Source organism: Malaclemys terrapin, chromosome 1 (assembly GCF_027887155.1).
Source record: "Malaclemys terrapin pileata isolate rMalTer1 chromosome 1, rMalTer1.hap1, whole genome shotgun sequence".
In the NCBI taxonomy this organism is placed as follows: Eukaryota; Metazoa; Chordata; order Testudines; family Emydidae; genus Malaclemys; species Malaclemys terrapin.
The window spans coordinates 307,340,856-307,358,189 of record NC_071505.1 but is presented as its reverse complement, the minus strand read 5'-3'; the positions used below and the strand labels follow the sequence as shown (position 1 = coordinate 307,358,189).

Here is a 17,334-nt window from a genome sequence, read left to right as displayed (position 1 = left end):
TGACGCAGCAGGTTCGGCTGATCGCAGCCCCCACTTGCCACGGTTCGCCGTCCCGGGCCAATGGGGGCGGCGGGAAGCTACAGCCAGCACATCCCTTGGCCCGCGTCACTTCCCCATTGGCCCGGGATGGCGAACCGCGGCAAGTGGAGGCCTCGATCGGCCGAACCTGTCGTGTCAGCAGGTAAATAAACTGGCCCGGCCCGCTAGGGTGCTTACCCTGACGAGCCGCATGCTGAACGTTGCCGACCCCTGCTCTAGTCCATCCTCCGGGATAGCACGGGCCGTGGAGGGGGGAATTATTTGTGCCTGAACTAGATCATCTGTTTCAAAAAGACATCCAATCATTATTTAAAGACTAGAAGTGGTGGTAAATGTACCTCTTCTCTGGGTAAGCCATTCCAATGGTCAATTGTCTTCACTGTTAAAAAGTTACATCTTATTTCCAATTATATTTTGTCTAACTTGGCCTTTCAGCCATTTTCCTGATAGATAAAAGGGCCCAATAATATCAGATATTTTCTCTCTGCATAGGTACTTACAGACTGTGATCAAATTGCCTCTTAAATTTCCTTTAGATAAGTTAAATCGGTTGAGCTCTTTAAGTCTCTCATAATAGGGTATGTTTTCCAGCCCTTGAATTCTTTTTGTGGCTCCCCTTTGAACCCTCTCCAATTTTTAAATGTGTAGACATCAGAGCTTGGAGCAGAATTCCAGCAGTGGGCTCACCAAGGCTGCATCACTTGATATTACTTCACACCTATTTTGCACAGATGTAAACAACTACACAAAGTACCTGGCAGGGGAGAAGCAGGCCTTGGTCTCTGGCTCTAGTGGTATCTGATATTTATTTTATTAGACTGAAGCCCATAATGTATTATGCCTGAGGCCTACATGGTAAATACTCCTTCTGCAATTCCCCTAGTCTGTGGGAATTAATTTTATCATCCAATACTTTGTTTGACACAATCAAGTCTCAGTTTTAAAAGGGAAATTTCCTCTAAAGCATAAATTTTCTCATTCCATCAGATTTAGATATATTAATTATCCCTGGATAGAGGCCTGTTCACTCCTTTAGATTTGTATATAGTATTGCCTTAGGTACTTCTACTGTATAGGAATAAGACGTTATCCCTTTAATAATCTGTGAGTCTTCTAATGGTGCACACTGTGTTCTGTGTTGTGAAAGCTGTCTGAAAACACTCAGAGAAGCAGTGTGTATGTAGCTAGTTCTGGTTTGTGTATATTGAGTAAATAGGCTTCCTGGGGACCTATCTGAGGTGTGTGTTTTCTTCATAGTGTTGCGTAAAGAGAGTATTTGATATTGGCCTCATGTCATCTAACTCCTTCAGCATCTGACATTCTCTGCGACATGAAGAGGTTTAGAAATTGGCTGGAGCAGAAGAGGACAGCACGCAGCAGTCGGATGCCACAGCTAGCTATGACAGGGTAAAGGCTGGTATCTGCTAGCTTCCAATCAGACATTTCCACCAACGGTTTTCTTGTATCAAACCAACCAAGGCCAACTGAAGTATTAAGTTCTAAGAAAGAAGGAACATTTCCAAGTCAGAGGCTGGGGACGTTATTCACATATTGTGTTGCTGCTGCCATCACTAACAGCTGAGAGAAGAGGAGATGCTGAAAGCCTGGAGAAGGCTGAAATGTTGGGTGGCCATATCCGAGGCTGATGGGGAGGAGGATCAGGAGGGCAGGCACACTGATTGAGAGAGGTGACGAAATCTTTGTAGGCGGGAGGAAGCACAGGTTGATTCCTCCCCACATGCTGGCGGTGGAGGAGGAGTTTCTACATTGGAGTCCCATTTTGCGTAAGAGCCTGCACAAAGGACTCACACTGTTGAAATGGGTGGCAGAGAAGCCAGAGGGAAATGGTTGGCATTTTGACAAGTTTCCTGGGGAAGATACCTCCCTGCCTCCTAAAAGGTCTTTACATGCACCTCCGCTGAGGGGGAGACCTTATTGTAGGAGACCCTTGTTGAAATACTGGAGCACATCACTGTGTTGTTTTAATTGTGCCAATGATGTTACATACTTAGTATGCTTCACCTATTGGCAGGAGGTATCCATGTGAAACATCTGGACAACAGGCTTCACCTTCAGAACAAACATTATTTTCAATATAAGAAACACCTACTGAAATATCTCCGAATTGAATAACAGGACGTGGACTAAAGTTATGGGGAACCTTTTTCTCCTAAGTTCATGCTTTCAAGGCCGGTGAGTTTGTTGCTCATTAAGCAGAGCTGTATCTTCAGCAGCACTACAAGCAGAACACATTAGCCCCTGGAAAGACCAGTGTCAGGAGCAGCCCTAACCATTTTGCTGGCCAGGGCAGAAAACATTTTCAGTGCCCCTCCTCCTCACGAGTGGTGAGTCAGTGCCTCCTGAAAGAAGGTACCCGAGAATAACCGCCTTACTCGCCCACCCCTAGAACTGGCCCTGCATCCAGCGGATTCCAAAGAAGCTGTAGTACAAGCAATGAAGTACTCCTGGCTGCACCCATAAGGCCTTCTTATTCAATGCCATATGGTTAATACACTAACATCTGACTCTTTGCCTCTGTCGCACCTGGAGGGAAGGGATGTCAAGGAGCCGATGGCAGATAGAGCTCTGCAACTGCATGTGCCAAGTCATGCTTTTCTCAATGTTGTCAAACTCTAGGCCCCACCCAGCATGCCCCTCTGAAGTGATTCTTTTAAAAGTGATAGCAAATTCTAGTAGCACTGAGGAGGATGGACATCCCAGAGAAAAATTGTGTGTGGTACATTGAAAATGAGGCAAGCTAAAATCCTGAAGTAATGCTCTCAAAATAAATAGTACAACCCACGGCCCAGATCCTCCGAAGAACTTAAGCATATGAGTAACTTTCAGCATATAAGCAGTCTTACTGAAATCAGTATGACTGCCACATGCTTAAAACTGCCCACATTCTCCACTGCTTTGCTAGATGTGAACCAGAAGAAACAGAATATAGGATGAACTATCAGAAATAGTTTCATTTGTTAGAATTGACTTTATATAGACACATTTATGGCTCCACAATTCGTAACACACAGGATCCATCCCTAAATTATCAGGGTTTCATAGCCAAACACTCCAAAGTTAATAAATGTCAGAATTAAGATTTCCTGTGTAACCTTAATTTGGCCCTCTTGTACATATGCATTATGATTTAGTTTTTAATTACATGATCACATACTATTTTTTCCAGAGGAGCCCTGCGTCATTCAGTGCACAATGCTCACTTAATGAGCAGTTTATTCAATAGTTTGTTTTCTCCTCATTGTTCAATGTGTGGCCCCCATGCCTTATTTACTGCTCATTCAATCCTGCTCCAAAGTCAGAATCACTCATTTCCTCATGGGCTTTTCTCTGGCACACATCACTATAATATCTGAGTGCTTCACAAGCCTGAATTAATTTTCACAAGTCCCCTGTCCCCTGGATAAGGGGGTGGTACGATCCTCATTTCACACCTGGAGAACTGAGGCACTAAGAATGTAAGGTTCAAAGTATCCAGTAATTTTGGGTGCCCAACTTGAGATGCTGAGGAGCTGATTTATCAGAGTACTTAGCATTACATAGTACTCTCTGTGTTCAAAACACAGTTCTCATTGACTTCATCGCAGCTGCAAGCACTCAGCACTTCTGCAGATCAGACAGCAGGATCTCATCAGGCACCCAGAAAATGAGGAACACACACTTAGTGGCCACCTGGGAAAAGTTTAGTTTAAGTGACTTGACTAGCATCACATAGAAATTTTGTGGTAGAGGAAAGGACATAATCCATGTATCTAAGGCATCAATCAACTGCCTTAACCATGAAACCACCCCTTCTCTTTCTGGAACCCCCTGCCTCATTCCCTACAGACCTTCCAACTTCTGCAGCAAATGAAGCAGGGATCTCACAAACAAGAATCTCCTTCACTACAGTCCTGATTCGTCCTCATCCCACCCCATGAGGCAGGAGTCCTCTCGGAAAAACTAGTATGTGCTCATGTAATTGAAGATTGTATCATAATGCATAATACACACAAGGGGGCTGAATTAAGGTTGCACAAGTAGCCTGAACTCTGGCATTTCCTAACTTCTGCGTGCTCATGGTATTATTTTAACTTAGTTTGTATGTGTTTAATTCCTAGTTTTTTAGAAAAACAACACTGAAAAAAACAGTAGTTCTGGCTTGTGGGATCATATTGACAGCCCCATGGTTTCATCAGCAGGGTTGGAGCTTTGAGCCATAGCATAGCCATCTGACACTTGAGCTAACAAAGTAACTGACAGCCGTAGTAGGTTGTCATCCTCTATGTGGACCAGCACTAGATGGAGATGAGACACACTCTTTCTTAGAAGGCTTCACAGCTATTTGCTGACAGCAGAGCAATGGAGACTCAGGGATCTTTGGTTCCATTCCAGTCTCTGGAGGGGAGCATGTTCTAGTGGGAACAGACTCTTTTGCTCCAACCTGTCCCTATCCTGTTTCTTCCCCAACTCTCGCTCTTTGTCCCAGTCCCATTCTCCTTGCCTACACAGTCTCAGTCTCCACTCCTCAGACTTCTTATCCCAGTCTCCTTGGCTAGCAAATCCGAGTCTCACTACTCCAGACTCTCCATTCCCAGTCTGCTTGCCAGGGCTGGCTCTAGGCACCAGCATTCCAAGCATGTGCTTGGGGCGGCACTTCTCATGGGGTGGCACTCCGGCCCTTTGGGGGTGGCTCTTTTCAAGGGGCAGCACTCTGTTTTTGTTTTTTTGTTTTTGCTTGGGGCGGCAAAAAACCTGGAGATGGCCCTGCTCCTTGCCCAGCCCCCCCCTACACCCCAGTCTCCTTGCCCAGACAGTATACGTTCCCCCACTACCAATTCTTCATCCAGTTGGTCTCTCATCTCCATACATGCTCCCCCCTGCCCACATTTGCCATCCCACTGGCTCCCGGTCCAAATTTTCCTTCCCGAGCTCCTTGTCCAGTCTCAGTCTTCCTCTTCCTAACCACCTGGGGCCTTGTGCCAATCTCTTTGCCCAGCCAGTCCTAGTTCTTCCCACACACCCTGGCTCTCTGTCAGATATGTCTCTCCTCCTTCCTCACCTCCTACCCCCCACCACACTGGTTCTCAGTCTGAGTTTCTGCTCCAGTTCGCAGTCCCAATCTCCTCGCCCTGCCAGACTTTTAGTCCCAGTTTCCCTCTTCCCTGCCTGCCAGCCTTCAACCCCAGTTTCTGCCCTCACCTCCAGCACCTTGTCCCCTCTCCCTTTGAATCAGGCAGCTTTCTCCTCCACACTGCCTGATCCCAACGGGGTGTGTGGGGCTGGAAAGAGGTCACTGAATGCAAAGCATAGAGTCTCCCCACTCTCAGTTGGATGACTGTATCCAGCACAGCCTACACCAGCCCAGAACTGCAATTGCAAGGAAAGTCCTGCTTAGCCCTGAGCTGAAGCATGCCTTATGCACATGACATCTTTGGGGAATTTAGCTGCTAAAATCCACTGCATATGTGCAAACTGATTTTTATTTTTTTTTATAAAAGGCTTACAACTTGGCCAAATTCAGGCAGATTTTCATGGGAACACCAAAAGGCACAGCCCTCACAAGTAAGCCCCCATCTCTGCCATATTTCAGGTCCCTGCCCCAAAGCATGAGGGTGTCAGAGCCTTTGAAAGAAAAGGTTGCCAGGTTTTTTTAACATGGGCAAAACAATGTATTTTCCTGAGCCTCATTCTTGGAAACAGCTGAACTATTTCAGCTGAAAAGTTCAAAAACAAATTCATCCCGTGGCAAACACGTGGCTTGAAAAATTTCAGCTCAAACAGTTGAAGTTTGGCAGCCATATGCAACTGAAAACAGGGTCTTATAATGGGAAGTGTCAGGCAACACACACACACATGTATAGATTAATGCACCATTTCTTTATTTTTATTGCAGGTCACCCACATATTGCCTTTGCAATGAGTTGTTGCTCGAGTTAAGGATAACTGCCAGTATTAGCACTGCATGAAATATAGCCCTAATTTTAGCTGGGAGCACTCACAACTGATGTTTCTTAAGAACTGAATGGATCAGTTTATATGAAGAATCTAAAAATAATGTGAGTTATTACACTGTAGAACATCAATGGGAAAGTCCAACGTGAGAATGAAAACTTTGGGTGTGGGAATTGAATCACTTGAACAATTATTTGATGATTAAGTATTATTGCTTACATCATTGACTTATTCCATTATACCACTCAAGTTTCTCAATGTCTGTTTAGAGAGGTTTCAGCGGAAATGTTACTAAAACACTGTCATGACCATGGTTTTTCTGTGTCACTAAATGAATAATGTAGCACACCCTTCCTGTGTTCTTTTACCCATACAAACTCGGGGGCGGGGAGGACTTAAACTTAATAATAAACTAGAGGTTGCATTTATATTTCCATACAGACAACAAACCAACTCACTGAAACAAAAAGCCAAACCAATGAGAACCATCACCGGATATGGCTCTAATGCTCTATTTACACACAGCATGGACAGAATTGACTACTCTTCCTTAGGCAAGACCCAAACAACTTACCTTGATTACCAAAAGTAAACCTTTGAACATGTCTTGTTCATCTCTTGCCTTAATTACTGTAACCGCCTTTGGCCTCCCCACGACTCAGTTTTCCTCTCTCCACTCTATCCAAAATAACTATCTTTTCAAGTTGCTCTAATCATGTTTGTTGTTCCATCCCTCAGTCCCTTCACCAGTTTCCTCTGTCATTTCACCATCAGTTTTAAGATCGTTGTTCTCAAGTGCCCAGCTCACCTCTCAGCTCTTTCCTCCTTGCTCCATCCCATCCAACTTTCCACCCAGTCCTTTAAGTGCTGCCTGTCTACTTCACACACTGAGCTTCATGCCTTCTTTTTACACTGCCTTTTATGCTTGGAAATAGGAATAGAAGGAACATGGATGTATCAGTACAGAAGGTATTCAGAAGTGCTCGGAGAGTTTTTTAAAGTAACAGCTGACATCGTGATGAAATGTCACATCCAGTCTGCTTAGTTCTGTGAATGGGCTCAACATTCCTCCCAATCAAGAGCTTCCACTTTGACTTTGCTTTGGGACACAATGAATGAAATTTTTAACTAGATATGTCAGTGGTTCTAACCCTACACAAGTTGACTGCAAAGACAGCAAAGCACAATCTCGCCTGCCCTGGCAACAGAAATGTCTGACCACTCTATGTCAGCCACGAATGTAGAAATCAGGCAACGTAAGGCTTGGCAAGAAACTATGCCAAGGGCCAGAGAGCACTTTACAATTAGCAGAGCTATCTGTCCTCAGCCAAGCATGGCTTGAAGGCCTGGGAACCGCAATTCTTCAGAGGCAAAGAGAACTTGCATTGACCTAGCAGAGCTGATGGCTGGAGCTAACCAGCACATTTCAAGAAAAGATGATTTGTGCTTCAGATGCTCATAAAAATTACAGAAGCCTCCTTATCAACTCACTTTTTGCTATCAGTATTATACCTAAAATGTATGGCGAAAAGTGTGGTAGTAACTGATAACTCTGGTGACTTCTAAATGCTATTCTTTTAGTGAAGACACATGGCCACAAAGCAACACCACACAGTCCATTCTGGGATTAACAGCATGTTGGATAGATAAGGAGAACAACTGTGTTTCATTGTAAAACTTTCAGCAATACATACACACAGGAATCATCATTTCAGATGCATTTCTGGACATGCTTCAAAAAATGGCAGATTGGCAGAGACTTCAAACAAACTCTGCAATCCCGTATCGAGGATCCATTATTAGCATCTTCCTCCAGGGAGGAATTTATTTGCCGTGGGCTGGAAGTTGGCCTGACATTTAAGCCCCTCCTCTTCCACTGTCTCCAAAAAGCACAACACACAAACAGATTAGGTCTGGCTGTTGCACAGCTGATTCAATGTGTGGTGGCCAGGTAGGACCACTTTCAGCATGGCTAGATGCCTGCTGGAACAGAATTGCGTTCTCGTTGTCTTTTGTTCATCGTATCCCCGCTTGGAACAGCTTCCCTCTTCCTGTGCCCCAAATGACTTCCTTTTCCTCTTTCAAAACCCTCCTTAAACCATGTTTTTCATGTAATCTTCCAATTCTAGCCTCTCCCCTCTTTGCCTCTATCCTTAATCATTTGCACGGTCCCTGGCTGAATTGGACTAAAAACCCCTTAGGGCCAGCAACCATTCTTATCTGTACAGTGCCATGAACACCTGTGGGAGCATATAAATAATACAGTAGTGGTGGAAGACATGATCCCCAGGCCTGATTCTCAGTTACACTAATCCCCATTTGTATTGGTCTGACAGTGGAAAGGGTCTTAAAGTGGGTTTAGCTATAATTCACACACTATAAGGCCCTTTATACTGCCACAACAGAGTAAAGGGAACTAAGGGTATGTGTACAATGCATTTTATAACCTGTGGCAGCAAGTCTCAGAGCCCAGGTCTACAGACTCAGGCTCATGCTATGGTGCTAAAAACAGCTGTGTAGGCGTTTGGACTCGAGCTGGAGCTCAGGCTCTGAAGCTCAGAGTGGGTGGTGGCACAACATGTATGCTGCTGTTTTTAGTGTGGTAGTACGAGCCCGAATCCATAGACCCGGACTCCGAGACTCGCCGCTGTGGGATTTACAACACAGTGTAGACATAGCCTTAGTGTAACTGAGAACGAGGGCCCTTGTGTATGTCGCCTGAAGTTTTATGAAGCCCTTCACAATTACTGGGAATTAAAGGCACTAGGATAAGATTGTGCTTCTTTGTAATACTATCTGCCATTATTGCCACAAGTCAAACTAGACTGTAAGACCAGATACAGTGCTTAGCTTTTCTAGTGGCAAACTATGTTAATAGATTTTAAGGACAGAAGGAACCTCTGTGATCATAGGTCTCATCTCCTGCATAATACAGGCCCCAGAACCTCACTGAGTGATTCCCGCATGCAGCTCAATAACTTGTGGCTGAACTAGAGCATCTTTTAGAAAGAAATCAAGTCTTTATTTAGACTTCAAATGATGGCGAATTCACCACATCCCTTGGTAAGCTGTTCCAATGATTAATTACCTCCATCTTAAAAACTGGAGCTTTGCTTCCCATTTGAATTTGTCTAGCTTCAACTTCCACCTATTGGATCATACTATGCCTTTGACTGCTAGATTAAAGAGCTATCCCACCATCAGCTCAAGACATCTCTTAAGCGTCTCATCTATAGATTAAAAACATTTAACCCTTTAAGTCTCTCACTGTAAGGCAAGTTTTCCAGACCCACAGTCATTCTTGTCGTTCTTCTCTGAACCCTCTCCAATTTTTCAACACCTTTTAAAAATGTCTACAGCAGTATTCCTATAAACTAGTATTACAGCTGTGATGAGAGCAGATTGTGCTATGCTCTTATCAAAAATAAGAGAAATTGCACAATGGCATGAAATGGAGTAAATATCACATGACATTTTGGTACAAACCTAAGCAAAGTGTAACTTTAGATTACGCTTGTAAAGTTATTGGTCCCATTGGCGCTCTATATTCTCACTGGTCTTTTGACACTTTCATGTCTTCGTCACATTCCCAGACAGCATCAAAGTGAAAATGTAAATGTTCACACGGAAAATGAATTGTGAGTTGTAATTATAAGTTGCCTCTTCATGCTTATGTTCACCTCTCACAAAGCCTATAGGCCCGGTGCTACCAACAGTTATTCTCATCCATAGTCCCCAAGCTTTAGGACTAGGCACAGAAGGAAGTACCTTTTTGCAACATCAGGCCCTATAGCTGTAAATAAAAACCAAACTCTCTCTCTGTGTGTGTGTGTGAGATATGCATGTACACAGTCCTTAAATTTAAAACATTTACAATACCATGTCATTCAGTTCTTCAGTTTTAGCTCAATGATCTCTTAAAATACATTCCCAGATAGTGCCTTAGCATAGTAGTGGTATTTTGACTCCCCCAACCATACCTTATTCTTCCCCTCTATCATTGCCATGTGTTGAGTGATGCTCTGGATTCTGTTTCCTCTGCTGCTGCCACTTTTCAAGATGAAAGGTCCCTCAGTGTTAGAGCAAACTTCATACCTATGGAGAAGAGAAATCAAGTGCTTCGCTTAGCAAAATGAGTGTAGAATAAACAGTTGATTCAGAAGAACAAGTAGCTGTCCTAAGCACCTACTGCTCCTAAGGGAGCAGTAAGGGCTCTGATAAGCTGTCAATTACATCTATGCTTCTTGATATCATTAGCAAACATAGGCTGGAGGCTGAAGTTCAGTTCCAGATCCAAACTTCCCCCAAGAGCGAAGGTTCTTTGGACTCTGTTCTTGTTTGACCCACTGTAGAGTTGGGCTTCAGGCGTGAAATTCAAATATAGACGAGAATCTGAACTGAATCAAAATTTGGGACTGTTTGGGCCCAGTATTCTGATTCTAGTGTTCCAAAGGTTGAAGCCCACCATTCAGGTTCAGCTTTAGCTTTAATTATTATTTATATTATTTTAAGACTTAAAATGCTGACAAATTTTAAAAAACTTCTGAGGTCCATTTTTTACAAATAATTCCAAAAATGAACCTTTAGGTGCAGGTTCTTTTGGTTATCATAAAAATTATGTCACAAGCTCTAATTTTCTTTGTTTCAACAGATTATCTTCCACATGTTATCTTTCAATTTACAAATGGTAAACTATCTACTGCTGTGACGTCCTGTTTACTAGACGGGCATTAAAACTACAACCAAATAATCTTACAAATTAACAAAATAAGAAGTTATATCTAACTGCCAAAGGGGTTCAAACATTTCTTTTAAAAGCTGAATTAAAAGCATATTACATTAATATCTTACACTACAAATTGGCTTTTAATCAGAACATTCAGATGTGGTCATGGTGGAACTAATTTCTTTTCCAAAGCTTAATTTGGTACATATGGAAATAAACACATTGGAATGTTTGTTACATTCTGTCCATTTCGAATGTTTTCTCAGGACATCTAATTATATTTTTAACTATTACGTTCAATCGCAATTTAAAAGGTAGAGCTTGCCCCTTCGTTTGTGTAAAAGTTCTTTCAAGTTTGATATGTTCTTCAAACACATCAAAGTTTTTAAATATAACACATTTAGTGTTCATCAGCAAATTGGATTCATATGTACATCGGGCTGTTTGGAGAAGTCACCTTTAAAACCACTTGGTTGTGCACTGACAGCTACTGCTAAACTAACCACAGAATCAAATAACTCTACGTTTTGCTTGCTTCCTTCATTGTTTTTGTATCATGGTAGATGGTTTACACCATATAATAATTTTAAAATGTTTTGCATGACATCCAGAGTAATATTACATTAACTAATGTTATGTTAACTAATTTAACAACCTTTCAAAATGATGATTCATTAACTAATTTGGACATCATTACAGATGTGTGACTTTCTGCCCCAAGAATTCCTTATGATGCAGGGATATGCTCAGCCATCTTACGGAAGTGAAGGGCCATGTTCCTTCACGTGGAGGGTGGGGGAAGTGACAGAGAGGATTGGGATGGCAGGTATGCGGTATGGGTGCAATCCACAAAGCAACTCAGGTGCCTAAACACCAATGTTAGGTGCCTAAGTCCCCACTGCGACACAAAACCACTGCTTGGCTGCTGCCTATCCCTGTCGATCATTTCAAAACTCATATGGCTCCTAATTTTCTACTGTAAAAGTTCCCTAGGCACCTAAGTTTTAGGCTATGGGGCATATGCACTGCTGCCCCGTTCCAGGCCCCCAGACACCTGTTTTGTACCAAACCCCAGAGCGATTCACAAACCAGGGGAAGATAGACATTCAGCTGCCTAAGTCACTCAACGTTGCAACGCCTACATCCTTTCACATGTCCTGCCCTATCTACCCAAACATTTCTCTCATGCTTTCCATATGCTATTTCAAAAATCAGTTTCTGTGAGCACACTCGTGGAGGCCTGAGTGAGTGGATGGGATATAACATTAAGACAGTTTTGTCAACTCATTCAAGAGCACGCAAGGACAAAAATAGGCTTTAGAATGGTTCAAATAAAGTTAACCCCTGTCTGCTTTAGCTGCACCACTCTTCAACAAAAACAGTGTTTTTAACAGCCTGTTTGAAAAATAGGAAACTAAATTGGAGGAAACTAATATAGATGGGGCCAATAATGCTTCCATATTGCTGTGATTTGCAGGACTTATTCAGTGACCTCGAGACTGTCTGTACACAAATGACTATTTCATCTAGTCTCTTGCAGTTTGGGCAGGGGAGGGATCTTGTCACTATCAAGTGAGGCATCATGGTCTCAGTTCAACCGTTTTTCTTGTCCATCAGGTGTTTCTTTGTCAGATTTTTACCCTTTGAAGCAGGTGAAGTTGTAGTCTTAGAATCATAGACTATCAGGGTTGGAAGGGACCTCAGGAGATCATCTAGTCCAACCCTCTGCTCAAAGCAGGACCAATCCCCAACTAAATCATCCCAGCCAGGGCTTTGTCAAGCCTGACCTTAAAAACCTCTAAGGAAGGAGATTCCACCACCTCCCTAGTCTTGCCTCACTGAATACATTGACATCTCTTTGCTGCAGTGTTGAAAGTCTGGCCTCTTTTTGATAAAAGTACTTGTTGAAAAACATAATTTGGCAAGGGAAGGTGGGAAGGTTTAGATGAAAAGGGCTTCACAATCAGAATTAGGCTGTGCATCGGCTATGCCAGAGATCTTAAAGGTCCGCAGCCTCTGAACCTAGTTGAAATTATTCTCTATAAGAGAATAATTTACAGAGGAGTATGTATGATTAGACTGTAAACTCTTTGTGACAGGGACTATCTCTGTTATATGTCTGTATGATGCCCAGCATAATAATAATAATGAATAAGTAAAACACTGGATGGAATTTTCCCCAGGGATGTGCATATGTGACTTCTATTGACTTCTAAAAGAGAACTGGATAAATTCATGGTGGTTAAGTCCATTAATGGCTATTAGCCAGGATGGGTAAGGAATGGTGTTCCTAGCCTCTGTTTGTCAGAGGGTGGAGATGGATGGCAGGAGAGAGATCACTTGATCATTGCCTGTTAGGTTCACTCCCTCTGGGGCACCTGGCATTGGCCACTGTCGGTAGACAGGATACTGGGCTAGATAGACCTTTGGTCTGACCTGGTACAGCCGTTCGTATGTTCTTATGACTTCACATGTTATATTTTGTTCACATTGCTGACTATAATGGTAATGCAATTATAATGGAAAATCAAATTCATTAGTACCAGTTAACCACATTTTGAATGACTTCTTCTAATTCTATTCTCAAATAATAAAATATCTCAGTGCAGAACGAGAACGGTTTTCAGTGTCCTGACTTTGTTAGCCAGTTCAGTACTCCCGCCCCCCGTTATTTCCAACTGAGCCACATAGTATCATTGTTTAACCCAGCAGAATTGGTTAGAGTTTTGCAATAGGTAAAGGAGAGTAATTAAAATCATGTCTCCTGCTTTGGTTTATAATGGCAGGTATCTTGTAACAGAAAGGGAAAAGTCTTAGTTAGATTTAAATATAAGCCCTGAGCCAAGTTTGTGTTCATGTAATGATGTTTGAAAAGGTACAGACAAGAATGGAGCTATACAAATCCATTCTGGCTGGGACTGAAAAATCATAATCATCTTCCAATTATTTTAACTGATGTTTCACTGTCGGTCTCCTCATATAACTTCATCTATGCATTTTTGTGTATGTTGTTGTTTGCCAATCTCTTCAAATTATTCACTATATAAAATAGGTGGGGCACTCCTATTTGTAACCAAAAATGTCAAAATCACTGTGGGGAAATCCCACAAATCTTTGGGAATCAGAGACTGAAAAGATTATTTTTACCTGGATCTCTCTGGAGCTAGGGAAACTCCAGTTGAGCTGAGTTTAGTTTCCTTAAACACCCACTAGAGTTTACACCAGAATTGGAGTCAGACCAATGGAAAGCACACAACACACACAGCAATTCACAAACAAGTTAGAGCTTTGCCAGCATGCTCATAAGTAACACAACCAGTCTCCCCAGCTCTTACACCTGCCTTCACACAGATCCTTTCATGCCCTTTTGTGCTGGTTCCATGTATACACATGTAGGTAAGTGTATATATCAGGGCACAATCAGACCCCAGTGTCCACACTAAATGGTAAGGAGATTCACGGGGGGCCAAAGGTTAGGAATCCTTCCCCCCGTGACTGGAGGGATCAGGGGTCCATTGTGCTAGGCACTGTACAAACACAAAGAGACAATCCAGGCCCGAAACAGCTTCCAGTCTAAGCAGTACTGACAAAAGGTGGAAGAAAAGAAGTATTATCATGCCCATTTCAGAGATGGGGAACTGAGGCACAGAGACATTAATGGTGAAATCCCGGCCCACACTGAAGTCAGTGGCAAAAATCCCATTGGTATCAATGGGGACAGAATTTCATCCCCAGGGACTTGCCCTAGGTCACACAGGGGCCGACCTGGGACTGAATCCAGAGCTGTGGAGTCCCAGGCCAATGTCTTAACTACAAGACCTGGTAAATTGTTTCTCTTGAATTCCGTTTTCTCTTCCCCTAATTAAGATGTGTGCATGCGTGTGTGTATACAAACACACACGCTTTAGCCCTGTTGTGTCAAGTGCTTGAGAAATAGGCTATTCATTTGTAAAACCAGAAGCCATTAATTCTATTTTGGATTTTCAGAGGAAAATGCCGAAGGGGGAATGAGGGGTCAAAGCTGTTAATCTGACACTCCGTACTCTCAGGAAGCTCAAAGCACATGCATTGTAGTTACAGTCAGAACACAAAAAACTCCCTGCCTTTTAAAGAAAGGACTTAAGACTGTGGGCAAACTTAACTCCCTGGTTTTCAGTTTTATGAATTTGGGAGGGTTTTCCTTTGGTTGGTTGTGGGGGGGTTTTGGAACCAGAAGTTCAACTTTAAAGGCCATTTGTGGAATTGGCCACATACCAGCACTTCAGAAGTAATTTGGGGGAGGGGCGTGAGCCTGATTCTTAAGAATACATCAACCTCTTAAGGAAGTAGAGTGTGCCACGTTTGAAGATGCAAAGATAATCACAGTGCTGGGAACCGTCTTGTGTAGAGGAGGAAGCCAAACAACAAGAGGAAAGCAGCATATGCTTCTGATTTCGCACAGGAAGCTCACAGCACCTCCTGTCAAAGCAAGATAAGAAAACTCCCATGGCCTATTCTGGACAAGGCCACTGTTATCAACCTTAGCTTCACACTGTCCTCACTCTACTCCACAGCCCTCTCCCTTTCCTAATGAGTTTCAGAACTCTTACCTCTATTTGCATACCACATGCCAAGCATAATAGTGTGGTATATTTATAACTATTGATGGGGAAAAGTTTCCAGGGTGAGAGTGTACTACATGTCATTTTAGCTTATTCTACTGAAGTCAAAACACAAACCAGTTTCATTCTAGAGCCTAATAGGTATAAACACCAGTATTAACATAAAAATAGTCATGTTACCAATATGGATGGTTTACACTGATTAGCGAGGGCTTAGGCAAAGGATTTTTCTAGTTATTCTCAGGGTGTATTGAACTTCCTGTATTACAGATGGACCTGAACCAAAACTCTGGAACCCAGCAAACCCCAACTTGGAACAAGATCTGAAATTTGCAGCTTAGATAATACAGTGATGGTTACCAATATAAGAACCTAGATCTCTGTATTATATTAAGAAAGAGGGTGGCAACTTCTGTATTCACATCACTTGAATTCCTCACTCCCAAACCTACCAGTGTGATCCTGGGAGCCTACCAAAGCTGTCCCAGACTTAAAATCTCATTCAGTCCTCAAAAGAGTCTTCCATTCTCAGCAAATCCATAGGTATTGTAAATAAATATTGAGACCTTAAGAGCAACTGACATCTAGTCTGTATTTTATCTTATTCAAGGTGTCTCTCGTATTTATTAACTGAGTTTGAATGGTTTTCAGGCACTGTCAATAAATAACTACTTCTGTGAAGCTGGAGTGATGAGACTGAATTGGGAGGCAGCACAGGTATGAAGAGCAAGAGAAAGGCACACAGCAACTGGGGTTAATAACTTTTAACACTGGTTAAAAAATCAAATCAAATCATATCGCCTTTCTCAGTGTCTATCATGTTTATACTAAAGAATTGTCTTAATCAGAGTTTGGGCAAACTTACTGTCAAGAGATGAAGTGATTTGCATCACTCAGGATGTGATCATGACAACACTGACTTAAAGATACAGGATCCAGAAAACCTAAGCCCTAGAATCATGAAGAACATAGGGAAACTAGTTTCCCCTTTGGTTACCAAAAACGCAAATTTACATGAGACTGTGCTTATCTGCACATTGGGGTTCTACAACAAAAGCTAGGGTGATCAGACAGCAAGTGTGAAAAATTGGGACGGGGTGGAGGGTAATAGGAGCCTATATAAGAAAAAGACCCAAAAATCAGGACTGTCCCTATAAAATCGGGACATCTGGTCACCCTAACAAAAGCCATCTGTGCTGTTGTGTAATCCATAGCACAGCGCAATAGTCATCACACATTGTTGGGAATCCTGAATCATTTTCAGTCAGAAAACAAAGGGGCATAAGAGTAGTAAGGAGCAAGGAGATGTTATAAAATGTCTTCTATGGGGGTGGTTGGTCTGCTGGTATGTTGCCAATGTGTTTGAATATAATCGGCTGCCAGTGTTATAATGTGTTTACTATTGAAGAACCACGGTATAAATGTTCCTTTGCTACTGCATGTGCTGTGTCAAAAATAATCAGTGATATGGTGATATTGATTTCAATGGGGCTGGGATTTCACCCAGCCTACCATATTAAAAGAATAAACAAATAGCAATATGCTTGAAGCACATTTTCAGTAAGTGTTAGGACATGGCTACATTTTTACAAATTGTTTCTCTTTTTTAAAAGTGTCTTTGTATTTTAGTGCTTATGCAAGGGGGGGCAGATTGAAACCCTGGTGCATGAAATCCTCCGTTTAGTCACAGTGACGGGCACAGCATGAACAGCAGCGGTACAAGCTTCCCCTCACTAACTCCTCAGTGTGCCTCAGATCTGACCTGGAGATGAGAAGGTATGTCACTCTTCACTCTCGCTGGTCCTTGTCCTCTCTGCTGGGGCTGTCCCAGTTGCCAGTCAGGGCCAGCTGAGGGGGTAGTGTTTGTGATGTCAATGCCTGCCCACTGGAAGCTGATCAGACATCACAAGCTCATGTCAGATTTGACACCTGCCAGTTTGCAGATGGTAACCAACTGCTGATCTCTACCAACCAGCACCACTCGCTGGAGTCGTTCAAACCCCCCTCAGCACGAAC

The 17,334-nt window shown here is 42.7% G+C and overlaps 1 protein-coding gene across 1 annotated transcript in view; it reads right to left on the bottom strand.

The window, feature by feature from the left end:
• FLT1 (fms related receptor tyrosine kinase 1) overlaps positions 1-17,334 on the bottom strand; it is a 146,209-nt gene that overhangs the window by 67,012 nt on the left and 61,863 nt on the right. Inside the window, exon 11 of the mRNA XM_054015378.1 lies at positions 9,972-10,086. Coding sequence (XP_053871353.1) covers positions 9,972-10,086 — 115 coding nt within the window. The remainder of the gene's footprint in view (positions 1-9,971; positions 10,087-17,334) is intronic.